Raw genomic sequence first — 27,198 nt, 5'->3', positions numbered from 1 at the left:
AATCCTAGGGTCACTGACACTACCCAATGACATTAGATATCTATTATTCAAATACCAGGTGGCAATGTGGTATAAATTAACAGCTTATAGAATTTAGAGCAACTTGAATTTCTTATCTGCTCAGGAAGATACTGATAATCAATGGTGAAGTGGTATTTGAGTTGGATATCATACAGGAGAGCAACATTATCACTCCAGATGTTGTGTCTAAGTCCATGTAATCTGGAATATTGCTCACACTAACTAGTTCATTCTTTTGATTCATAACATTGGGTGTTTTATTTTGTTTTATTTAAATTTTCTTCTGATATTACTTGGTTTTACTCTTCAGATGCTGATCTGCACACTGTACCCAAAGAAGAAAAACAAAGGGTTCCCATCTTCCCAGACAGAGTGGTAAGTCAACATTTCAATTTTTTTTCACAGTCAGGATATATTAAATAAACCGAGAGTTGCCAAATTCAAGACTAGAAAACATGGGCTTCATTCAGAATGCCCAGCAAGAGAGAGAAGACGTGAGCTATCACCAATAGTCATGGCAGTAGCAAATAAAAAATTCAAACATAGAACCATTTTATCATGTTATATTTCTGCATTTGATAACCAAGCCTATTTCTAACCTGTAAACGCAAAAAAAATGGTGTATGACGGAGAAGTCTTTAAGATGGTATGACATATAACAGGCAGCTATTACTGGCTGGCATTCCTCCTCTACCATCAGTGTGGCTAAATCTGCCTCATGTAAGTGCCCTGGGAAAGGAATGGGACACCACAGCAGAATATAATTCTTTTCCTCCATTATCTTTTCAAAGCCACTCAGTGTGCTTTCTTCTCTGTTCCTGGATGCAATCTGGAGATTTCATAGTTTTCCAGTCGCCTCAGATGAAATAAATTTTCCCAATTACTAGTAGTCATGAGAATAGCCTCTAAAGTGATCCATCCAATACTATAATCATATGACTCCAAACACCATTTCAAGTTAAAACTTACCCCCTTCCCTTAGCTCAAGTCTGCATCAGAGGGCAGCCTGCTTTGGGGAAGAGGTCATGGAGAGGCTAAGATTTCTGACCCTTTCAGGATCAAGGATCAGGAAGAGAAGGTCTAGTGAAAAAGAGAGTCATATGTGGCTGGCCCCATCATGATTTGGTAGTGGTGGCTTCTGGGTGAGATAGTTTTCTAACACTGACTCTTCATCATATGGGAGACTTTCATGGGTCTCCCCCTGGGCTGCAGTTTTATGACAGAGCAAATGTCTTGACCTTAGCTCTTTGGTTTCTACCCCTCCAACTTTTTGCTGGGTCCATTCACTCATTTTGAGCAGAGTTCCTTTCAAGATGGCTTCCTGCTAACCCTCTCTCAAAGGTGGAGTTGGCCTACAGGAAAACAAACAGAGCCTTGATCTCTCTGCTTAGTAAAATTGTATATGGCTCAAGTTCACAGTACAGGCTATCCTTCTGCCCTGCTTTCTTGGGCTCAAAGCTATAACTTCCTGCTTTTAGGCTTCCCAGGTAGGTGTCAGCCTCCTCAAATGCCATGAGACATATAACATGGGCTCCCAGTAGTTTTCTGGAAGCTCACCTGAAATGAAAAGAGCATCTCCATCCACCCATCAGCTCTGTGGTGGCTTTGGTACTTATTTTCACCTACACACATTCATGCATACTTACTTCTCTATAAGTAAAAACCATATAATTTTTAGAGACATTCCTAGTGGTCCAGTTGTTAGAACTCTACATTTCTATTCCAGGGAGAATGGGTTACATCCCTGGTCAGGGAACTCCATACTGTGTAGCACAGCCAAAACAAAACAACATATAATTTTTGTAAACCAACATGAAAGACAAAACTAAATCCATTATTGTCACAGGTTGAATTTTGTCTCCCTAAATTCACATCCACCCAAAAGCTCAGAATGTGACCTTATTTGGAAAGAGGGTCTTTGAGATATAATTAGTTAAGGACCAAGATGAGATCCTGGATTGGGATAGATCATAAATTCAATTATTGATGTCCTTGTAAGAAGAGGAGGGAACACAGAGAGATACACAGAGAAGGTAGCCACTTAAAGACCTAAGCAGAGATTGGACTTATGATGCCACAAGCCAAGAATGGTTAGACTCAACAGAAGCTGGAAGAGGCAAGCAAAGATCCTCCCTCGCAGCCTTTCAATGAAAACTTGCCTTTGGACTTTTGGTCTCCAGGACTATAAGAGGATAAATTTCTGTTGTTTTAAACCACTAAATGTGTAAAATTTGTTATGGCAGTCCCAGGAAACTGATAGAATTATTAAGGTTTGGGGATTTTATGTTGTTATCAGTGACATTGTTTTTTGGTTTGGATACATGCTTCAGTTCTGAAGCTTGAAAATTATGGCTCTGTAAAACACCTAAAAGCAATGTCCAAAATAAGCAAAGGTCAATTGGTGGTTACCTAGGGTCAGTATGGGAATGGGGATTGACTAAGAAATTGGCCCAAGAGATCTTATAGGAGTAATGGAAAATGGTAAAACTGGATGGTGGTGATGATTGCTCAACTTGATAAATTTACTAAAAGTCACTGAATCCTATACTTACAAAGGGTGAATACCACAAAGGGTGGCATGTGGTATACAAACTGTGCTCCAGTAAAGTTTATTTTAAACAAATCTAAGAGCAGAGGAAAATTTAGGAGCCCAAATGAGGCATCTAGTCTCTGGTAAGGAATTCTTTGTGAAATGTGTTGAAAATGATCATTTGGGCAAATCAGTGACCAAGTCTGTTTTGATTATAAGCTGCCCTAAGTGATCAGGGATCATAGAAGATACTGTGAAAAGCATGTTTTCCTCTGCTTGTTTTCACGTGATCATTCAGTAGAGGACTGAGATGAGGAAAATTAAAATCTGCTCTCTAGTCATTCTGTTTAGATTTCTGTTTAGGGAAATTTCTACTGCATTTATCTTTGGAAAGAAGCACCTCACAGCTCATAAATAGCATAGCTAAAATGACTAGGATGTCAATCCCTGGAAAAAGGTTAAATATGTGAAAAAATTAAATTCAGATTATATATCTATATGAATTTTTAATGAAGTATAACATGGACTTAGACAAACATACAAGTCCTAAGTGGACAACTTCATGAATTTTCACAAACCAAACATATCGTATAACCCACACTTAGATTAAGAAACAGAACATCTCAGAACCCCAGGACCACCCTTATCTTCCCTTTGGGTCACTACATCCCACCAAAAGCAATCACTAGGCTGACATATAATATCATAGATTATTTGCCTAGCTTTGAACTTTACATAGATGGAATTATAAAGTATATAGTTGTTTACTGCCTATATTCTCATGAGATTCACTCATAGTTTAGTATGTGGTTGCAGTTTATCCTCAATTGCTGTACAGAATTCCATTGTGCGAATTTAATGCTGTATGAGTTTCTTATTGCTGCTGTAACAAATTACCACAAATTCAGTTGCTTAAAGCAACACAAAGTTCTTCTCTCATAGTTTTAAAGTCAGAAGTCTAGAATCAGGTCTACAAAGCTATACTCCTTTAGGAGGCTTTACGGAAAATCTATTTACTTATTTTTCCTAGTTTCTGGGGGCTGCCTACATTCCCTGGCTCCTGGCCCCCTTTTCCATCTTTAGGGCCAGATTGGTAGCATCTGCTTTCCTCTCTGATCTTTGTTTCCATCTTTATACCTGCCCCCTAATCTCTGACCTTCGTGCATCTCACTTGTGCCCTTGTGCCCTTGTGATTATATCTGGCTCATCCCAGTAATACAGGATAATCACCTCATTTCAAGATCCTTAACTTAGTCATATCTGCAAAGTATCTTTTACTATGTAAGGTGACATACTCACAGGTTGCAGGGACTGGGACATAAATATCTTTGGGGAAAGGGCATGATTTAGCCAACTACAGCCACAATAAGGTCATTTCCAGTTTTTACCTAATTGAAATAATTCTGCTATGGAACATTCTTTTATATGTCTTTTGGTTTCACTATTGGGCATATATGGGTCCTAGGATATGTGCAAACAACTTTCCAGTGTGGTCATGCACTTCATACTCCAACCAAGAAAGTTTGAGAGTTCCAGCTGCTCCATGTCTTGTGACTACTAGTTACTACCCCTTTCTTTCCCATTTTTTTTAAGAGCTGATATACTTTGATTGTCAGTTCCCAGCTCATGAATCTGTGCCTCACTGTGATGTACTTGAATCTCTTGTTCTCCAAAGCTGAAGATTCCTAGAGCAGTTCCTATTCTCAAAGTAGATGAACCATCTTCAAGTACCACTCTAGCCCAGTATGACAGTGATTCCAAGAAAAACTATGGCTCCCAGTCAAACATCAACATGAAGTATATTCCAAAAGAAGACTTCCCTGACTGGTGGCAAGTAAGAAAACTGAAAAGGTAAGTCCCAGCGTTCAGTCCAGCTGCACAGCACGTCAAGCAGACATTACCCCACTGCCTCGGAGCTGAGCCTCAGCACGGCCTGCACAGGCCATGGCTGAGACAGGGCTGCCCTCTCGGAAAATCCTCAGTGCCTGAGCCAGAAGCCTAAAGTAGTGGTGGCCCCACTGGGACTCAGCACCACAGACTTGCCATTTAGATGACTGAATCTAATGATGTGTACAATACTTGAGCACTTTATTCCCTTTCCTTTCTTTCCTTCTTCCTCCAAACAACCCCGCATTCCAGAACACCAAATCTTTAAAATATATCCTTTATCTGAGACAGCTTAGAGTGGGTAGGTTTTTGCAACGTGCTTTGGCATCACTGGCCAATGACAAGTATTCAAACGAGGCTGTGGCTGCCTTCTCAGGATGTACACCTTCACCTATAGTCTTCTTTGCCACTTGCACTTTTCACTTCACATCTGGGACATTTTTCCTATTTTAAGACATGAGGATATACTACATTTTTAATTTTTTAATGTTTCAGCTGTGGTAAAACAACACAAAATTTACCACCTTCGTCATGTTGCAGTGTAGAGTTCAGCAGTGTTCATTACCTTCCCACTGTTGTGTAAGCCACCTGATTATCGTGAATGTCTGTATTGCATTCCATCATGTGGACAAACCTAAGTGATGCACAACTGATGGACACTCTCCACATGTTCTTAAAAACCACAAAAAGGCTAAATTGCTTGGTATTTTTAAATAAGAGCTTTCTTATGAAGAGCTGAAGGGAAAAAGCTTTGCTAGTGAGCAAGGCTCTTTGGGAAGCTGGGGCTTTCCAGGCTTTCCTTGAACTGCAGCCAGAGGAGCACTTCCTTGCTAAGGAAGCTTGTCACTCTGAAGTGTGGTTTTGAAAAAGAGCCTGGGTTGTGAAGGCAAACAGGAAATAGGTCCTACCTTCCAACTAAAACAGCCTTTGGACTTGGAGAAGTTGGCACTTCCTCATGGGCTGTTTCACACACCAAGTAAAAGAGATAAAATGATGGGTGGAGAGGATGAAGAGAACCCTGCAGATCTGTGTGTGTACACATGGAGTTAAAAGGTTCAGTATTTTCAGGACTTTCCATTGCAAGCATAACGGCAAAGAGGAAAATAACTTATATTAAAATATATTAATGACAGAATGCCTGCACACATACAAGAAAATCAGAGCAAACCCAGTCAGGATGATTTATTAATCCAAGTTTTCTACTGTTTGGGGTTATTATGAGCCATTATTAAAAACTCTCTTTTGTTTAGGCATCCTATCAAATGACTACTTTTTAGTGGGGTCACTGCAAGGATGAAAATGTGAAAATGACTCATTAGCTTCAATTTCCAAACCAAGTGACATATATGGGTCACAATATTAAATAAAGCTAAAACATATCCAAACAATTACTTTTGCCATTTAACATTTGTAAATAAATATAAATTTATAAACTTTATCTCTCTTTTTTGTAGCAGTGAAGATTTGGCATGCAGTAATCAAAGGGAAAGAAATGTTGTAAATCACAACACCTCAAAGATGTCATGGTAAATCAACTTCAGATATTCTGTTGCAGCCAGGATTTCTTTCATCTGCAGGAAAACTAATCACAGGTGTAAAAATTTTGCAACTAGCCTTTAATTTTAAGGTGACTATAAAACAAACAAATACACGGAGTTTGCTTCTTTGAACCCTGACAGTGGTCTGAATGGATAACTTCTGAGGTCACACTGATATTTCCTACCCATCATACATGATATACACAGGTGTCAGCATGAACACAACCTACTTGGCTCAGGCATGTGAGCCGGAGGGAAAACAAGGTGGTGTTAAGGAACTCTTCTTTGAGAATACCTCTATACACTCACAAGACTTCCTCTAACTTCATATCACAGCTGTCCCTGAAGCATTTCATCTATTTCACGAGTCTGCTCTTCTGACCGAGTCAAAGAAATCTACATTCCTGGGATCCTCCTGTATCAAGGAGCCAGTGTCTCATGAAACTGGGCATGAGCTCAACTTGTGAGCAACCTTCTCTTCACTTTGCTGACCCCTTCCCAAGTGCAAAAAAGGGAAATCTAACAGTGCAGATTTTATTTATGTGGATAAAAGCAGGGTGGGATTTGACATGGCACTGTGAGGCACTTGGAGTATTGCTTGGTTGTGTGTGTGTGTGTGTGTGTGTGTGTGTGTGTGTATTAACCACGTTTCCTCTCTTCTTAAGGGGCTCCCCTGAGTCAAGTTCATCTGAAGAAGAGGAAAACCTTGATGATTATGAGTGAGTTTTGAAAGTCCTCTGTGTTCCTTTAAAACTAGACATAGATATTTCTATCTATTCTTCTGAAAAGGCTGTATTTACATGGAGAAACTCCTGTGAGGTTCTGGGCCATGAAACTGGAGGATGGGTGACAATAAACTGGGCTGTTACTAATGAAAATGTTGTTCAGTTGCTAAGTCGTGTCCTACTCTTTGTGACCCCATGGACTGCAGCATGCCAGGCTCCCCTGTCCTTCCCTATCTCCTGGAGTTTGCTCAAACTCATCTCCATTGAGTCAGTGATGCCTTCCAACCATCTTATCCTCTGCCATCCCCTTTTGCTTTTGCCTTCAAATTTTTCCCAGCATCAGGGTCTTTTCCAGTGAGTTGGCTCTTCACATCAGGTGGCCAAAGTACTGGAGCGTCAGCTTCAGCATCAGTCCTTCCAATGAATATTCAGGGTTAATTTCCTTTAGGATCAACTGGTTTTGATCTCCAAGCCGTCCAAGGGACTCTCAAGAGTCTTCTCCAGCACCACAATTCGAAAGCATCAATTCTTTGGAGCTCAGCCTTCTTTAGGGTTCGATTCTCACATCTGTACATGACCACTGGAAAAACCACAACTTTGACTAGACAGACCTTTGTAGGAAAAGTGATACCTCTGCCTTTTAATACACTGTCTAGGTTTGTCGTAGCTTTTCTCCCAAGGAGCAAGCATCTTTTAATTTAATGGCTGCATTTACTGTCACCAGTGATTTTGGAGCCCAAGAAAATAAAATCGGTCACTGCTTCCACTTTTTCCCCTTCTATTTGTCATGAAGTGATGGAACCAGATGCCATATTCTTAGTGTTTTGAATGTTGAGTTTTAAGCCAGCTTTTTCACTCTCCTCTTTCATTCTCATCAATATACTTCCCCCCAATCTAGATGATCTAAATTGGCTGCACAAATTCTTGGGATTTATTACATAGCTGACCCCCAATCCTTCATTTTGCTTTGTTTTCATAGATACAGCCTATGACATTTCTGCTGATTATTTCTTTCCTGGAAGCCCTCATCAGGATGATTTCTGAAGGCTCTTATTAGCTTTGAGTCCAATTTTGAAGTTAGTTATGATGCAGTAATTTCACATAGTAGCACAACTGAGGACAACTGTTGGGAGATTCCTATTTCAAGGGTGACCTTATCATTGAACGTCCAAACTAGGATACTTTAAGAAGAGGGAGAATGTACTGTTCAATTTTACACCTGGACATAGGACAAAGACACAGGACCATACAGACATAAAGTGGACTCCTCTGAGCAAGTAAGAATGTGTGCTCACCTCAATTCACAGAGACAGAGTGGTCTTAAGTGGCTGTTAAGGTCCTTTCCAAAACCTAAGATTCTATCATTGGACAACAATTAGGCACAAATAATCATCTCTTGGACTTAGTTGTAGTGTAGTTGCTCAGTCCTGTCCGACTCTTTGTGAGCCCACAGACTATAGCCCGCCAGGCTCCTCTGTCCATGGAATTTCCCAGGCAAGAATACTGGAGTGGGTTGCCATTCCCTTCTCCAGGGCATCGTCTTGACCTGGGGACTGAACCCAAGTCTCCCGCATTTCAGGCAGATTCTTTAGCATCTGAGCCACCAGGGACTTAAGAGGTTGGCATTAAGGAGAAGTGGGAATAATAAGGCACACTGCATCTCTCAGACACCTGCTACCTGACAGTGACTAAGTCAGCTGGACACTAGGAGAACACGTATTACTAGCTTTGTTTTTGTATGAGTTCTGTTATTGTTTCATTGGCTACAAGCGTAGCGAGAGCTTTTTCAAAGTACATGTCACCGCCTCTACTTCCCCTGTATTTACCCTCCAGAAGGCACCTGTTGGAATAATTCAAACTAAGATAAAAATGACTGGGAAAGACTAGCACAAAAATTATCCAAAGATAATTGTACTTTAACAACTGACAAAGATTTAAACCAATGGGAGTGAACCTCTCATCATGGATTTTAGTATTTAGATGAAATGGAAGGCTTCCTTTGATTCAGAAAGCCCAGCTGTGACCATACAGACAGTCTCTGTCTCCATCATTTCTAGATTCCAAAGCAGGGTGAGAGGTGTGCCTTGGGGAAACAATCAGGAAAGATACGTAGGCCCCACCCCCAGAATCAAAACTGGGTGGTGGAGACTCAGGAATCTGAATTTTTAAAATAGCTCTTCAAGTGATTCTCTTCAGCAGCCAAGTTTGGAAACCCCTGATCTAAGCCAATGCCTCATTTTACAGATGAGAACATTAAGTGACAAGTTATGCAATTAAAAACTACTCATTCTCAAAATGGAATTCTTTTCTATTGCAGCTGGTTCGCAGGTAACATCTCCAGGTCACAATCTGAGCAGTTACTGAGACAAAAGGTGAGTAGTTTCATCTTTAAAATAGCCTCTAAGAACGTCTTTCTGTTGTTGGGCTCAGAGGGTAACGCACTGCTCACAGAAACCCTATTGGTAATTATACAGTCCAGACACCATAGTGCTAATTGTTCAGCTTATGGGTTACCAGGCCCTTCACATCTAGCCTCCCTCTATTCCCTTTGCTCTATAATAAACCATTCAAACATTTAGTGGCTGGAAACAAGATGTATGATTCCTCATCATTCTGTGAGGCAGCTGGGCCAGCAGTTTTTCTGCAGGTTTTGCTTAGGTTCACTCATGTGGCTGCCTTTAGCTGGTGGACTGACTGACAGTGGGGTTAGCTGGGGTAGTCAACCAGGGTGGGTGCCATGTTCCATCTCCATGTGGCTAACTTGGGCTTCCTCACAGCATGGTGATCTCAAGGCAGTGGTTGACGAGGCCAAGCCTCACAGTTCAGGGCAAGTGATTATGGAGTTTCAGCTTTTGTCATGTTTGCTAATGTCCCACTGGCCAAAGCAAATCACATGGCCCAGCCCAGAGTCAATGTGGGAGGGGACTGCCCAGAGCAGGAATATACAAAGAGAAGACTTACTGGGGGCCATCTGTACCTCACACTTCAATTCTGTCACAAAAACCATTAGCACCTAAACCAGAGTACAGCAGATATAATGGGGAGTAAATCTATCGGATTTTGTTACTAGTTGGTAATGGACTTACCAATGGCAAACTCTTTTGATCTACAAAAATGACACTTTGCTATAGTTCAACCTAATACAGCACACCAATTATTTCTTTGAGGGGTAATAACGAGAAGGTGGTGACCATTATCTAACTCAGTAGTTTTTCACATTCACAGTTTTTAAATCCACTTTGTCTCAATCTAAACTTGCTTAGAATCAGCACATTAAGCAAGGCAGGTTGAGCATAAATTTAACAAATGATTTGTTCTGCATCTTTGGTTTTCTAAAACGTTCCAGGGGCAAGATACGGTGATAGAAGTGTTAGTCACTCAGTCATGTCTGACTCTTTGCGACCCCATGGTCTGTCCATGGAATTCAAGACAAGAATACTGGAGTGGGTTGCCATTTCCTTCTCCAGGGGATCTTTCCAACCCAGGGATCGAACTCAGGTCTCCTGCATTGCAAGCAGATTCTTTACCATCTGGATAGCTGGCTTTAAATTTTATTTCTGAAAGATTAAAATGTTAGGCTTGCACAAACACCAAACAGGGAAAACTATCACAGGTTAAAAATTAACTGGAGAGGAAGAGTTGAGGCACATAGGGTAAACCTATAAAGACAATGAATGAGGGAAAGAGGGACGCTAAACTGGGAGTTCTTTCCGTGCCAACTAGTGGGCAATCTGTGCTGTCAATGACATTTAAAAGATCTATTTTCCTACCACCTACCAGCACAAGTCATTTTCAAGAATAATGAAAATGTTTTCTGTCCCTTCCATATCTGCCTTTCTTTTAGGGGAAAGAAGGAGCATTTATGGTTAGAAACTCCAGCCAGGCGGGAATGTACACAGTGTCCTTGTTTAGTAAGGCTATGAAGTAAGTACGATGTGGATTTCTTTTTCTATCTTCTTGTGTATGTTCTTTGAATATCCTGGTCATTCAGTCACATTTTGTGATAAGACCCCATCTTTCAACTCTGGAATTTGGAATCAAAGTATTTCTGTTGAATGTGACCATTTGTAGTTGCCTTCCCCTACCCCCACTACTTTCAAGAGGCTGTTTTCTAGGTGATTCGCTCCTACCCATTGCAGGCAGCAGAGTATTGCCCAGTATATGGACTGCCTCAGGAAACGCTTGTTAAAGGAATCCTGCATTATTCCCCCTTGATTCATCCTGAGCCTAGAAAGAGAGAAAAATAGCAATGGTGCCTCTCCACTCTTGGTTCTAGCCACCAGCTGAACTGAGAAACCTACCCCAACGTCTGGTTTTTAGTAAGTCTTTCCAGTGGGAGCAGGAGGTTGATTCAGTGTAGCAGTGTTTTCGCCGATGGCTTCTTTCTAGGATGCTCTCCTATTGGTTGGGTTAAGAGTTCCGGTGTGAAGCTGCACCTCTGAGTCCAAATCCTGACTCTGCCATTCCAAAACATTATGACATTAAGCAAGTTACTTAATTTCTGTGCCTCAATTTCCTCATTTGAAAAGTGGACATAATAACAATTATTATGTTCTATGGATGAAATGGGTTAATTGACATATTGGGGCAGAACAGTGCCTGGCACATAGTAATAAGTGTTTACTATTATTGTTGTTGGAGAAGGAAACGGCAACCCATTCCAGTATTCTTGCCTGGAGAATCCCATGGATGGAGGAGCTTGGTGGGCTGTTGTTTGGAAAAAGTAATATGAGCTGCTTCACTACTTCTATCCCAACACTTAGGTGTATATAAGGCCCCCACAGTCATCTCAAGTAAGCTGTCATCAACAACATCAGGATCCCCCTCCAGAGTTTTATAAGCCACTTTCCCATTGGTTGTTAGCCTTTTTGTTCCTTCTAAACATCCTGTGAAGCAAACAGGAAAGCTGTTTTTACTTGCACCATTTTACATGAGAGGATTGTGGTTTAAACAGAGCTTACAAAGACCCACCCTCAACACTAATAAATGACCTACTTGAAGCCAGACCTTCAACAGCTGAGTGCATGTTCATGTTCTCTCAACCATATCCCTGTGTCTTTGCTGAAATCTGGTCAGATCTTGATTAGGACCATTTGAGAAAAAAATGGCTATGTACGCGACCCTTTCTTAACAGTTGGACTGACTGACCTTGAATGAATGAAGGGCCTTGGTGGTTTCTCGATATGCCTTGTCTCGTGTTGCATATATGTATTTTAGAAATAATTAATGTAAAAGTTATTTTACTTCAGGAATGTTTTCACAGAGTGCCTACTTCCAATTTGAGATAACAGCATGCACCATAAACATCCGCATGGCATCTTTCAATGCTAGAAGCCACATTCCCGGTGCACCTCACGCACAAGGTTGCAAATGTGGGTGGTGACTAAAGCCAGCCCAGTAAGAAGGCGAGAAGGCTTGGATCACTGAATATCAAAATCTCTGTGGCCCTGAGGCCCTCCAGTTTCAGCCAAATCTGATGTCAAAAGTCCTCTTAGTTAAGTTTCTTGACACCAGATTCATTTTTGAAGGTGGCCAGGGAGAAAAAAATCAGCAAACAGATGAGGAATCAAACGAAAAGAATCCCAGTGAATGACTACAGAAGGTTTCTTTTATGAAACACCATCAGTGGGCTGAATTTGATTCTAAGACCAAGAGCCAATGAGCCATTTGCAACAAGAAAGCATCCTTTCTCTTTTTATAATTACAATTTTAGTAAGGGTGGTATTATAGCAATAAGAATATATTAATAGTTTCTTATGTGCCAAGTATAGTGCAAACTGATATGGTCATAATCTCATCTGAACTTTGTAATAACTGGATGAGGTAACTAGCCAGCAACAGAACTCTACTCAAAACCCAGGCCTAGACTGCTGTGTGTGTGTGTGTGTGTGTGCACGCACACGCTTAGTCACTCAGTCATGTCCGACTGTTTGCAATGCCATGGACTGTAGCCTGCCAGACTCCTTTGTTCATGGGATTCTCCCGAATACTGGAGTGGTAGCCCTCCCTTTCTCCAGGGGATATTCCCAGCCCAGGGATTGAACTCTTGTCTCCTGCATCTCCTGCATTGCAGGTGGATTCTTTACTGTCTGAGCCACCAGGGAAGCCTGGACTGCCATGCCATACTCTAAAATCTAAGACAGGGACATCATTGCTGGTTAGCCTAAATCAACATGCATCAATTCACCACTATTTTCTACAAGTAGAGCAAAAGAAAAAGAATGTTTTATGTGGAAAAGGTACAAGTTCACAAGAGGAATCAAAGGCTGTTCCCACCCACTCCATCCTGTACACTCCACTCCCAAAAGAGCCTCCACCCACAGCCTAATGACCATTTCTTCCCACATTTTAATCTCCATTCTTATCCTAAAAGAGAATTGATATTTCAGAATAATGATCCTAAAAACTGCAGGATTCTCAATCATCAAAGGAAGATGGCTGCTTCATACTTACTAAGGGAAGAACCGTACAGAAAGGGGGAATTTTATGACAGGTGAATTTTGTATGAGCACAAAGGATCCGCTGAGTTTAGAGAGGAGCTCTCTTACATAATTATGGCTTGTCATGTACACCTCCAGAAAAAACATCAGATGTCGAGACAGAAACCGTCTCTGACTTCCCTCTCCAAAATTTGCAAAGACAATGATTTAATCATTATTTAATCAAGCTTCAGTTGTTGATTTAAAACATTCTAACATTCTTTCTTCCTTACCAGTGATAAAAAAGGAACTGTCAAACATTACCATGTGCATACAAATGCTGAGAACAAATTGTACCTGGCAGAAAACTACTGTTTTGATTCCATTCCAAAGCTTATTCACTATCATCAACACAATTCAGCAGGTAACTTGGTTCAGTTTTTCTCTTATGTTGATGAATATAAGTTTTCTTGGATATTACTGACCCTCCAAATTCTCTTTTTTAAAATTGAAGAATAGTTGATTTATAGTGTTTCAGGTGTACAGCAAAGTGATTCAGTTATATATATATATTCTTTTTCAGATTCTTCCCAGTTTAGGTTATTATAAGATACTGAATATAGTTCTCTGTGCTATCCAGTAGGACCTTGCTTGTTTTACATGTAGTAGTGTGTATCTCGGAGAAGGCAATGGCACCCAACTCCAATACTCTTGCCAGGAAAATCCCATGCATGGAGGAGCCTGGTGGGCTGCAGTCGATGGGGTCGCTAAGAGGCAGACATGACTGAGTGACTTCACTTTCACTTATCTCTTTCATGCATTGGAGAAGGAAATGGCAACCCACTCCAGTGTTCTTGCCTGGAGAATCCCAGGGATGGCAGAGCCTAATGGGCTGCTGCCTATGGGGTCGCACAGAGTTGGACACAACTGAAGCGACTTAGCAGCAGCAGCAGCAGCAGCAGTGTGTATCTGCTAAATTCAAACTCCTAATTTATCCCTCCCCCTCCCCCAATACTCTCAATCATATAAGGAACCATAAAAGTAGGGAAAAAATGCTCACACGCCCTATGCATGCTGTGTGGGGTTTTGTGTGTGTGTGTGTATATATATACACACACACACAATTTTATTCCTTCATTTATTTGGGGCTCTGCTGGGTCTTTGTTGCTGCGCTGGCTTTCTCTAGGTGCAGTGCGTGGGCTTCTCACTGCAGTGACTTCTCTTGTGGAGCACGGGCTCTAGGGTGTACAGGCTTCAATAGCTGTGGCACTTGGGCTCAGCAGTTGTGGCTCCTGGACTCTAGAGCACAGGCTCAGTAATTGTGGGGCACAGGCTTCGTTGCTCTGCGACATGTGGGATCCTCCTGGATCAGGGATCGAACTTGTGTCTCCAGCATTGACAGGCGGATTCTTTACCACTGAGCCACCAGGGAAGCCCTGCTGTGTGGTTTTTAACCCACATTCCTGGAATACAACATTATACACTCTACAATGCCAGAAAAAAACAAAGCTCAGTGAGTTCGGTGACTTAGAAGTAGAGATTCCCTTTTAAAATATTTGCAGGTTTCTTTTCTGCCTATAGAAGACGATTGTAAACTTCAAATAATATAGAAATGTGCATCACTGGAGACATAACCTCCATGAACAAGTCAGTGTCTATTCTGAAAGAATTTTTTTTCTACGCTGATACTAACATTCATTATATATGTATATATATTATATATGTGTGTATGAATACACATTAATGTTTACAGAGATGAGATCATTCTACACATACTGCTGCTGCTGCTGCTGCTAAGTCGCTTCAGTCATGTCCGACTCTGTGAGACCCCCATAGACGGCAGCCCACCAAGGCTATCCCGTCTCTGGGATTCTCCAGGCAAGAACACTGAAGTGGGTTGCCACTTCCTTCTCCAATTCTACACATACTACTTTTTAGCTTACTTTCTTTACTCAGCATCTTAGAGGTCTTTCCATGCACATGTATACAGTTGAGCCTGTTCTGTTAAAAGAGAATTCTAGTGTAGAATTACTCCATAATTTTTCACGTAATCCTGCACTGATAAGCAGTTGGAGTATATACAATATTTTCCCATACTACTGGCTGTTTCAGTAAATATAGCTTCGTGCACCTATATGGGTGTTTCTGTAGCCAAACTCCCTAAAAGAATTTGAGATAATGGTTAAGAACATTTAAAATTGAGGCACTGTCGAATGCTTTTCAGAAATGTACACTCCTACCAAGAGCAACACTTCATTCTTACTGACCCTGGCTACTATCACTCTTTTTAATTTTGTCTGATTGACTGCTGAAATATATATATAGAAATTGCCATTCCTGGGTATATATCTAAAGAAAATAAAAGCATTCACTTGAAAAGATATATGTACCCCACGTTCATAGACGCATTATTTACAATAGCTGAGATATGGAAGCAACCTAAGTATCCATCCACAGATGAACAGATAAAGAAGATGTGGTGAAAGTGAAGTCGCTCAGTCATGTCCGACTCTTTGTGACCCCATGGACTGTAGCCTTCCAGGCTCCTCTGTCCGTGGGATTTTCCAGGCAACAGTACTGGAGTGGATTGCCATTTCCTTCTCCAAAAGAAGATGTGGTACATATATACAATGGAATATTACTCAGTCATAAAAGAGAATGAAATTCTATCATTTGCAACAAGTCGGTGGACTAGAAGGTTTATGTTCAGTGAAATGTCATACAAAGAAAGACAAATACTTTGTTATCACATATGTGGAATCCAAAAAATAAACAAATGTATGAATATAACTAACCATACTCACAGATATAGAGAACAAACTAGTGGTTACTGGGGAAGAGACAGGGAAGGGGCAAGACAGGAGTAGGGGATTAAACAATACAAACTACTATTTATAAAATAAGTCATAAGGATATATTATACAGCACAGGGAAATATAGCCATTATTTTCTAATACCTTTAAATGGAGTATAGTCTATAAATATATTGAATCACTAGGTTGTACACCCAAAACTAATATAGTATTGTAAATCCACTGTGCTGCTGCTGCTGCTGCTAAGTCGCTTCAGTCGTGTCCGACTCTGTGCGACCCCATAGACGGCAGCCCACCAGGCTCCCCCGTCCCTGGGATTCTCCAGGCAAGAACACTGGAGTGGGTTGCCATTTCCTTCTCCAATGCATGAAAGTGAAAAGGGAAAGTGAAGTTGCTCAGTCGTGTCCGACTCTTAGCGACCCCATGGACCACAGCCGCTCCTCCGTCCATGGGATCTTCCAGGCAAGAGTACTGGAGTAGGGTGCCATTGCCTTCTCCAGATGGCTAGCTAATAACACAATAATCAAAAAGGAAAAAAGTTAGCAAAAATGGGAAAAATTTTAAAATAGATTCCATCAAGAAACTAATTTTGATGAGATTTTTTAAAATCACATAAAGTAGTTTTACACTTTTAATTTTTGCTTTATATAGAACTAATTAGTCAAGTCCAGCAAATTAATTTTACAGGACGAATATGGTCAGAATAGATTCTGCATGAGAACATCCTGAACTCTGTGCTTTTTTAGCTCCTCTAGAGACAGCAGAAGCAGAGATGTGAACCAATGTAATGTAATGTGATGTGATACAATGTGATCAAGTGATGATACTGTTGCTGATTTCATTGCAGGCATGATCACACGACTCCGCCACCCTGTGTCGACCAAGGCCAATAAGGTTCCCATCTCTGTGTCCTTGGGAAGCGGTAAGGACATGCCCTTGTGGTCCTAAACTCCTATCTTTTTTGGTTTTAAAATATATATATTTATATGTATGTATACATACACTGACATACATTTTTATATATTATCTATCTGGTGGCTCAGCGGTAAAGAATCCTTAGCGTGCTTAGTACCCTTAGCTTGGTAAAATAACATTTTCTTATAAAGCAAATTAAACTCTGATCTGGGAGAGTATCATTATCATAAGAACACAAGGTTGCAAACTAGCCCCATGATCAGGCACAGACTCCCAGAATAAGAAAGGACAGGCAGTGGATCCATCTTTTTGGTATGCTAGGGAGATTACAAAATTAGGTTGGGAGGATAGAAAAGATTTTAGTTTGTTCAAGAAAATTAATGAATATATTAGAGCTGAGGCCCTCCCTAGCACTATCTGAACAGGGATCTGCTTCCTGTCTTCCTTTTTTTTTCCCAGTAAATTTACAATAATGACACCCTCCCAAATCAGAGTTTAACTTGTTTTATAAGAAAATGTAATGTTATTTCACCAAGCTAAGAGCACTAAACACATCAAGTCTTTCCAACATACCTCTGGTTGGTAAAGGTTTTTTAACTCTAATCTTTCTTGTCACTAATTGAAGCTGTTCTGGTGGCACTGTCATGTGGTTTAACAGGTCGTAAGATCACAGAACTAACAGTTTTCTTTTTAAGTGAGCAACTTTTTAAAAAAGGCTTGCTGTTCTTCATGTCGTCAATATTAAAGTCTCACTGGAGAGGAAGTCACTTGAGAAGCTGTTAGCCTCAAACCCTTCTATTCTTATCCTAAAGAGTGCCTGTCTTGCTTTATTAGGAATCTGGGAACTGAAACGTGAAGAGATTACCCTGTTGAAGGAGCTGGGAAGTGGCCAGTTTGGAGTGGTCCATCTGGGCAAGTGGAAGGGGCAGTATGATGTTGCTGTTAAGATGATCAAGGAGGGCTCCATGTCAGAAGATGAATTCTTCCAGGAGGCCCAGACCATGACGTAAGTTTCTTCTGAGGAATTGTTGTTTAGCCCTCATCATGAGAGGATATTCATGCTAACAGGACTGTCCCTAACATCTGTAAGGCCTGAATCAAGAGTCCACATATCATAGACTATATAATGGAGTATTAGCCACAAAAATGAAAAATGTCATTTGCAGCAATATGGATAGACCTAGATGTTAGCATATTAAGTGAAGACACAAAAAGACAAATATCATATATCACTTATATGCGGAATCTAAAATGTGACTCAAATGAACTTATCTGTGAAAAAGAAACAGACTCACAGACATACAGAACAGACTTGTGGGTGCCGGGGGGAGGGGAAGTGGGAGGGATGGAGCGGGAGTTTGGGGTGCAAAATGCAAATGCAGATGCAAATTATTATATACAGAATGGATAAACAACAAGGTCCTACTATATAGCACAGGGAACTATATTCTATATCCTGTAATAAACCATAATGGAAAAGAAAAAAAGAATCATCCTGTTAATTGACAAAAGTAGGTCAGTTACATAAGGAGTAATTGATGAACACCATAATAGCTGTGGGGACCTACTAGAAGTGCTATGTCATGTGGTTCTGGTTGTTGTTTAGCTGCTAAGTCATGTTCGACTCTTTCGTGACCCCATGGACTATAGCCCGCCAGGCTCCTCTGCCCATGGGATTCTCCAGGCAAGAATACTGGAGTGGGTTGCCATGCCCTCCCCCAGGGGATCTTCCTGACCCAGGGATGGAACCCATGTTTCCTGCTTGGCAGGCGGATCTCTTTACCACTGAGTCACCTGGGAAGCCCATGTCATGTAGTTACTGTTTTCTAAATCTATTAACAAAAAATGACATAATAATAACTCAAAATGAAGCTTTTTTAAAAGAAAGGAAAATCACAACTAATCTCACTTCTCTAATATGACAACTGTTTTCATCTTACCTTCATATTCTATTTTTTTAATGAAATGTTTAGACATCAGTTAGATGCTTTAAAATGGAAGTGACTGCTCTTAGGATATAGCTTCCTCCAAATCGGTCATAGAAGTTCTCAAGATGCTACAAGACTAAGCAGGATTTCTGAGGTAATAGACAGACCACTGCTTCCCTGATTCTCTGCAGGAAAGCTGAACAAGAACCCAAAGCAGCTTAATGGATGCTGAGGTTCTCAGCGCCCAAAAGGAGGCAGCATTTTTCTGCTTCCAAAGGCTAATGCTCCCAGAATCAGATTCTAAACTTACCCCTCTTTTCTGTTCCAGTATAAGGGCAGAAATTAAAACAAACAAAAATCTGACAGTGATTCTTTTTCAGGACATCTGGAAAATAGAGTATGGAAATTCAGTATTGAACTTTGAATATCTGTTGCTTCCAGGAAACTCAACCATCCCAAGCTGGTGAAATTCTACGGAGTGTGTTCAAAGAGATACCCTATATACATAGTGACTGAATATATAACCAATGGCTGCTTACTGAGTTACCTGAAGAGTCATGGAAAAAGACTTGAACCCTCCCAGCTCTTAGAAATGTGCTATGATGTTTGTGAAGGCATGGCCTTCTTGGAGAGCCACCAATTCATACATCGGGACTTGGTAAGGAGAGAAAGCCATCTCCAGCTCCTGTCTCCAGCAACGGGGCCATTGGGAGGGACAGCAAAGAGAGCATCTTCACTTACACTGCATTGGCAAAAAAGTTCATTTGGGTTTTTCCATAAGATGTTACAAAAAAACCCCAAATGAACTTTTTGACCAACCAATATTTTGCTCATTTGCTTAAGCACATGACACTTTTGTGATAAAAACCACAATTCAAAATAAAACACTTCAAGTATAAAAAGAATTTCTAAAGAAGCCATCAAGGTCTATGTAGTTAGGTCGTGGTATAATGGAAAACAGATGCAAAGGAAAGACTTTGGTCAATTTAGTGTTTCCCAGAACCAGTTAACCCAAGCTAACCTTTACTCCAGGAAGGATTTAGTGCTAAAGCAATCATTTAATACGATAACTGAAAATACAAGAAATGAAATGCATGCATCTTTGAGTCAGGGTGGATGTGGAGAGTATTCTGCTTGATTTGCACTGGTATTGATTGATCTTTAGAGATTTTCTGGTGCTAAACAGCAAACGTGCCACGCATGCTAGGCCAGTGCATTCCGGATTCTCAGTGCCGCATTTACACCTTCAAAGCGCCTGTTAACACACAGGGTCCTAGCAATGGAGAGGGAACCCCTAGACGTGATTTTTCCCTTCTTGTTGATGAGCTCAGGTTCTGTGTTTCATGTCTAACACCTCTCATACTGTTTGACAAGGATGGATGCTTGAGGGAAGATACTTCTGTGAGCACATTGTCATTGTGGAAGATTGAAAATTGCAAAGGAAAAAAGACGACATCTATACTCTAGATATTTCCTTTTAAATACAGCATTTGGGGTTGTGATATCTTAGATTTTGCTGACAAATGTCCCAAAGGGAAGGAAAATGTGTGATTTTGATGTCAGGGGATCCTTGGTCATTTTCACTATTGGTAATTTTGTTTTCCCTCTAAAGGCTGCTCGGAACTGCTTGGTAGACAGTGATCTCTCTGTGAAGGTTTCTGACTTCGGGATGACGAGGTAAGCCAGTTCCAAAAGGGCAACCAATGAAAGAAGGATTTCCATTCACATCTAAACGGGGATACAAAACATGCTCTGGATTGGGGGCTTAGAAACCTGGATCTCCTCACTCACACTACCCCTGAACACTCATTTCTTCACTGATAAAAATAGGATTGTTCTTCAGAAATTATCCCAAGGCTCTCTTAATTCTTTCAAAACCTTGATAAATATTTTCTAAATGTAAATAAATCCACAAAAGATCCTAAATATTCATACATAACCTGTTACAGCCAGGAAAAAAACAAGAAAAGTTTAAAAAGCCTTGATTGGGGCGGAGGTGGGGTGGAGAGAACGTGTGCGTGTGTGTGTGTTTCTCCTTTAGCCCGTTCTGGTTTTTTCTTCATACTATATGCTCAAATGGGCACAGCATTAACACTAGGAAAATTTTTCTTGTCATTTATTAAATTTTCTGTAGCATCAGGTAAGGCAGTAGACTCAGATTCTCTTGGCATTCTAGCAACACTTTAGGATTTGAAAAATTAGTTTGATTGTGATAGCAGTTTAAGAAGAATCTTCCATTTCCTGAATTCTGAATCTCTTACTATTTAAGCCTCAGAGCCAATTTTCATGGTTTTATACAGGAAATGAAGACATATCTGGTAGCCTTTCCATTCAACAAACATTTATTGAGTGCCTAATGCCTAGGCCCTGTGGGAGATACTGATATAAATGGGTTAATCCCTGCCCTCAAAATGCCCACAGTTGAGTCTAGAGGGCAAGCAGATGTCCCTGCCATTGAGACAAAATACAACTATAAAGTTGTACCAATTCAACATAAACATAATTCTGAGGAGGGATAATATAGTTTCAAAAAGATCTGAAGAGTTGACCAAAGCCAGCCCTATATTCAGCAAACATGTCCCTGAAAACACTATAGAGAGACCTGTGTTTTTTTTTTAAGTTTTCTTCAAAATTCATTATGAAAAGCTGCTCCTCTTCTGGAACCCCTAAATATTATAAACAAAAGTGTACTGCATATCCTTGAACATATATTTTTATCATCTTGATATCTTCATAAGATATTGTTGTCCATCATTGCTTATGACAGCAGATTAGAAGCAACTTACACAGTTAAACAAATTACATTAATCCATAAGAGGGAAGACTATCCAGCCATTAAACATGATGCTGCACAAGAAAACGTAACCGTGGGAAAATGTTCTTGATATGTCGTTAAAGGAAAAATAAAAGCAAACCTCAGTACAACAGAAACCCAATTTTGTTCAAATTATATATAAAAAAAGATTGGAAAGTACAAGCAAAAATGTATCTTAAGTGGTAGCATGACTATCCTTGGGGTGGGATTCAGAGTGATTTCACTTTTATGTTTTTTAAAAAATATTTTATATTTACAAAATACTTTGCATTCATATTTTGGTATTTTCAAAACTAGATATCATTTTTAAAAAATGCTTACAAGTCATAAGCAGCCTCTAGCTAAGCCCCAAAACTGAAAGATTCAGAAAATCGAGGCCCGCAGCCGAGACTGGATGGCTGCAAGCCCTGCATCGGCCAGCAGAGGGCTTCCCACTTGATACAGCCAAGTGGTGTAAAGGCTGTGTTGATGTTTTCCCCTGCAGGTATGTTCTTGATGACCAGTACGTCAGTTCCGTAGGAACAAAGTTTCCAGTCAAGTGGTCAGCCCCAGAGGTGTTTCACTACTTCAAATACAGCAGCAAGTCAGACGTATGGGCATTCGGTAAGAATGTGGCCACATGAGACCCATTTCACAAGCTGGCTTCCACAACAGGAAACCACATAGCAGCAACATCCATTTTCAGCAAACCCTCTGAGCACTTACAAAATTACCTGTATACCCAGAGATAAGCAAGGGATTGAAGACGATGATGGTGACCCTTTCTTGGGTTGGTGTTAGGATGTCTGCCACTTACTGTATAATTGGTGTGTTGCTAACACCTCCTCATAAAAATCAAAAGGGCTAAATGCTTTTTGCATTGAAGATTTTGTTTTCAAAAAGGAGTCACTGAAAACTAAAACCCAGTTTGCATGAGGTATAAAACGTTGAAGGGCTTAAAACGAAGTCATCAGCTTTGTGCATGAAAGTGGCATAATAACCATTATTCTGAGTTGACCAATTTGGGGGGGCATGCCTGGTGTAAACACCAAACATGAGTTAGCACTTTCTTTGGCCATCCCAATTTCAGCTAGTGTCTTTGTTAAAATTCATCATTTAGATCAGGGGTCAGCAAACCATGACACAGAACCAATTCCAGTGGCCTGTTTCTACAGGGGAAGTTTTATTGGAGTGCTGCCGTGTCCTCTGTACATATGGTTTACGTATCGTCTGTGGCTGATTTTGTGCTTGCAGCAGTAACTGCCACAGAGACTGCATGACCCTCAAACCTAGCAAACTTACTATGTGGCCTTCCCTATTTTATTAAAAGATCTGCATTGAAATTAAGTAAACATAATTACAAAATTGCTTCCCTGGTGGCTCAGTGGTAAAGAATCTGCCTGCCAAACAGGAGACACAGGTTTGATCTCTGGGTCAGGAAGAGCCCCTGGAGGAGGAAATGGCAACCCAATCCAATATTCTTTCCTGGGAAATCCCTTGGACAGAGGAGCCTAGCGGGCTACGGTCCATGGGGTCGCAAAGAGTTGGACACGACTTAGCGAATAAACAGCAACAGCAATTAGAAAACAGAGATAATTCTTAAATTGTGCTTCTGTAGATATTCTGGTATTTTTCCACATCAGTAGGAATGTCAGGCTTGTTTAAAATCACTGTCAGATGGGCCCAGGATAAGTATTACAAATTATCATAAGGTTATGGAATATATTAAATACAACTGAGAACTATTTCATGCCTGTCTTAGTCCATAAGTATAATTTGACTTTCTACATGACAACTGAGACTGTCTGAACAAAGGAAAATTTACTTAGCCATTTATTTTTCTATGTGATAATTTTTTAAAATAATTCTTCCTTTTATAAAAGTGGTATTGTTCATTGTAAAAAATATTCCAAGAATTATACAGAAAAAGGAAAAACTACGAAGAGCATTTTAGTGAATACTCGATGTAATTTTGTGCTGATGAACTTGTCAAAATTAGTTTCAATCTCTTTGTACCAATTCATATGCCTTATAAAAGATATTAAAAAAAATAAGAATCCAGGCCCGCCCCACTCCAACTATCAGAAAATTGTTTTATTTAAAATATATCTTAGTCAAAGTCCCAGTGTACAAATAGATGAAATCAGAATGTCTCCAGTAGACCAAGAAGGAGTTTAGACCCCAGGCAGCCAAGCCACTACTCTGCCCCTTCAAGGTGGCCCCAGAGCCCTGACTGAATACAGTACAAAGATATTTCTGGAGTGTAAAGGGCAATTAATCAGGTTAGTTTGCATACACATAACACTCTGCAAATACTTTGTTTTCAAGTTAATAAAAATTTCTTACTCAGAAAAAAATATCAGAATTCGTAATAGTCACAACTGCTTTTTGACCAAAAATTGTATTACCCAGGTCAATTGCTTATCTTTTATGTGCCAGAATTTGGCTGCAAATATTTTCTGGCTGTTTCCAAAAACTAAATTCATTCTTAAATAATCTGACCCTAGTAAGAATACTCAAAATAAACCAAAACCTCTGAAAGCAATTATCAAAGAGGAGCCCCAGACATTTTAAGCAATGATATTATTCATGAGATAAGTGGACCCGCTTCAAAGGAGAGAGTTGTGAAGGGGTCAACAAATTTTTGGATGGTTCTTTTAGAATGTTTAAAACACACACACACAGTCCCCACAAATTGTAATAATGCCCGACTATAAATATTTTACATAAAATCTGTAGCCCTAAAAGTCAAAGTTTTGAAGTTAGTACTTCAGTTATGGTTCTAGAACAATTTTCTCCCTTCTTACATATGTCTGTTTTTCTAAAGCTTTTGAGGTTGGTTGACTGCTGGAATTCTCTGGCATGGCTAGTATGACAGCACAATGGCCACCATTTAGAGAGCTTAAAATGTCCCCAGTGTCCTTTAAGTGCTCCAAGTGTTTCATCCTGTTCAATCCTCATGACAACTTTGTGACATGCAAATATCCGCATATTACAGACGGGGAAGCAGAACTGAGAAGGGCAAAGAAGCTTGCCCACCTTGTAAGTGGCAAACCTGTGCCTCAAAAGCCATGTCTGACTGGCCCCAGACGCCACCCTCTTGCCCACCATGACCAGAGCTCAGTTCCTTAATCTGGAGTCTGCCATACTCTGGATACTTCCAGAAAACACTCTGTGAACTTCCAGAAAATGAGTCAGAAAATTCTGTGCATTCACTGTCTTGAGGGGAAGCCAATGGTTTTAAGCAGATTCTCAAAAGGACACCTGACCCACAAAGTATTTTAGAACAAAGGTCCCCAACCTCTAGGGCAGAAACCCGGTGCCTCCTGTCAGATCAGTGGCAACACTAGCTTAGAAATAAAGTGCATGATAAATGTAACGCGTTTGAAACATCCCCAAACCATCCTGCCCCCTCCGGTCCCGGGGAAAAATTATCTTCCACGAAATGGGTCCCTGGTGCCAAGAAGGTGGAGAACCACCTTCCAGAGGGCTGAGGCAATAGAAAAGCCGGAAAGTTGTCCATGACCTTATCTTAAATTTCCACCCAAAGGTAATGTGTGAGTGCCAGGAAATTATTGCCAAGGCAGAGAGAAAGGGCGGGGACTTCCGCGCCTCGCTCTAAGGGTTGAAGCTGGGGCTGTCCCTGTGGCTTCGACGGGGCCGCCGCCTCGCTGAAGCAGCCCAGGGGCCCTGGCCCCAGGGACCTCCCCCTGCAGCGACGCAGGCCGCCTCCCCGTTTCCCAGCAAGAATGGGCGCCGGGGCCTCAGGGAGCAGGAATAAGAGAGCTGGGGCTCCAGAAGGGCTAGCCCAGTCTGTCCTCCCTAACCGGCCCTTCTTGCTGGGACTCATCCCCCAGGGACCCAGGCTCTGACCCAGAGCCTTGCTGACGCGTGAAGCTCACGTGACAAACTGTACATTCTGACGCGGGCTCTCTTTCCTCTGTCGGCTGGCCGCCCTCGTCGCGGGGCAGGGATCCTGATGTGGGAAGTGTTCAGCCTGGGGAAGCAGCCCTACGACTTGTACGACAACTCGCAGGTGGTCGTGAAGGTCTCCCAGGGCCACCGGCTCTACCGGCCCCAGCTGGCGTCGGACACCGTCTACCACATCATGTACAGCTGCTGGCACGAGGCGAGTGCCCCACGACGGGGCGGGGCGGGCAGCGGCGCGGGCGCATCCGGCTGCGTGTTGGGTCACCGCCGGAAGCAGCGCTTCTGAGCGCAGGCACTTGCTCGAGGGGCTTTCCGAGTGGCTCAGTGGTGAAGAGTTGGCCGCAATACGGGAGACACAGGGGATGCGGTTCAGTCCTTGAATCTGGAAGATCCCCTGGAGAAGGAAATGGCAACCCACTCCAGTGTTCTTGCCTGGAGAATCCCATGGACAGAGGGGCCTGGCGGGCTGCAGTCCATGGGGTCACAAAAGAGTCGGACAGGACTGAAGCGACTGAGCATGTGCACACTTGCTATAGAGCAGGTGACGATGGCCCTGGGCCCCTGCTGAAACCAGCACTATAGGTGCCAACAATTTTGTTCATATTTCTTTATGGCTCTGTCGAGTCTTAGTTGTGGTTATGCTCTTCTTACTTGCTCTGTCATGTCCGACTCTTTGTGAACCCATGGACTGTAGCCCGCCAGGCTCCTTTCTGTCCATGGAATTTTCCAGGCAAGAATACTGGAGTGGGTGACCATTTCCTTCTCCAGGGAATCCTCTCCACTCAGGGATCGAACCGTGTCTTCTGCGTCTCCTGTATTGGCGGGAGGATTCTTTACCACTGCACCACCTAAGAAGCTCAGCTTACTTTTAAATTCACTTACAGTTAAATTTTATTTTAAACTTAGTCAATCTTGACCATGCACAAAACTCTTTTCCCAGCGTCCACTTTCCACAAAACTCTTTACCACTTTTTGTAGTCATAATTTTATTTTCCCACTCAGAAACAGACACCTGTAAGTCAGACCTACTTCCTTTTCCCTTGGTGGCGGTTTAGTTGCTAAGTTGTGTCTGGCTCTTTCTGAATAGTTTTCTTAGCTATTTTGCATATTTAAAATCCACAAACTAGATAATCAATTTGTTCAGCTTAAAACAAGCTTGTTCATATTTGGAAGAGTTTGTATTCTAACTTGGGAGATTCATCATCTCTATGTTATTGATGTGTCCTATTCAAAGACAACCAATGTTATTTTCTATGTGCTCAATTCTACACTTGTGTTTTTCAGCAGCATTTTAAAGTTTTCCTCATTTGGGGGGTACTTTTTTTAGTATTTTATTGGGGTTTGTTGCTATTGTAAATGGAGTTTTCTCTTCCAGTATATCTTCTAATTGGTTATTGTATATATATATATAGGGAGACTATCCAGTGTTCTTGCCTGGAGAATCCCAGGGACGGCGGAGCCTGGTGGGCTGCCGTCTATGGGGTCGCACAGAGTCGGACACGACTGAAGCGACTTACCAGCAGCAGCAGGAAGACTATAGATTTTGTCAGTTAATTTTATATGCTGCTCTCCTGATGAATTCCTTTGTTATTTGGGTTTGTTCTATCATTAATTCTCTTGGTTTTTCAAGGTATGCAGTCGTATCTTATGCAAATAAAGATACTCTTATTTTTCTTTCCCAATTCTTAGGGTTCTATT

The 27,198-nt window shown here is 41.2% G+C and overlaps 1 protein-coding gene across 1 annotated transcript in view; it reads left to right on the top strand.

Moving 5' to 3' along the window:
• Window positions 1-27,198, top strand: part of BMX (BMX non-receptor tyrosine kinase) — a 44,729-nt gene that overhangs the window by 17,313 nt on the left and 218 nt on the right. Inside the window, exons 6-18 of the mRNA XM_052663337.1 lie at window positions 332-396; window positions 4,227-4,402; window positions 5,893-5,964; window positions 6,642-6,695; window positions 9,019-9,073; window positions 10,546-10,625; window positions 13,417-13,544; window positions 16,781-16,855; window positions 17,683-17,854; window positions 19,218-19,434; window positions 20,389-20,453; window positions 22,076-22,194; window positions 25,542-25,699. Coding sequence (XP_052519297.1) covers window positions 332-396; window positions 4,227-4,402; window positions 5,893-5,964; window positions 6,642-6,695; window positions 9,019-9,073; window positions 10,546-10,625; window positions 13,417-13,544; window positions 16,781-16,855; window positions 17,683-17,854; window positions 19,218-19,434; window positions 20,389-20,453; window positions 22,076-22,194; window positions 25,542-25,699 — 1,436 coding nt within the window. The remainder of the gene's footprint in view (window positions 1-331; window positions 397-4,226; window positions 4,403-5,892; window positions 5,965-6,641; window positions 6,696-9,018; window positions 9,074-10,545; window positions 10,626-13,416; window positions 13,545-16,780; window positions 16,856-17,682; window positions 17,855-19,217; window positions 19,435-20,388; window positions 20,454-22,075; window positions 22,195-25,541; window positions 25,700-27,198) is intronic.

Source organism: Budorcas taxicolor, chromosome X, assembly GCF_023091745.1.
Source record: "Budorcas taxicolor isolate Tak-1 chromosome X, Takin1.1, whole genome shotgun sequence".
NCBI lineage: Eukaryota > Metazoa > Chordata > Mammalia > Artiodactyla > Bovidae > Budorcas > Budorcas taxicolor.
The sequence above is the reverse complement of the archived record's forward strand: the minus strand, read 5'-3'. Positions and strand labels throughout refer to the sequence as shown.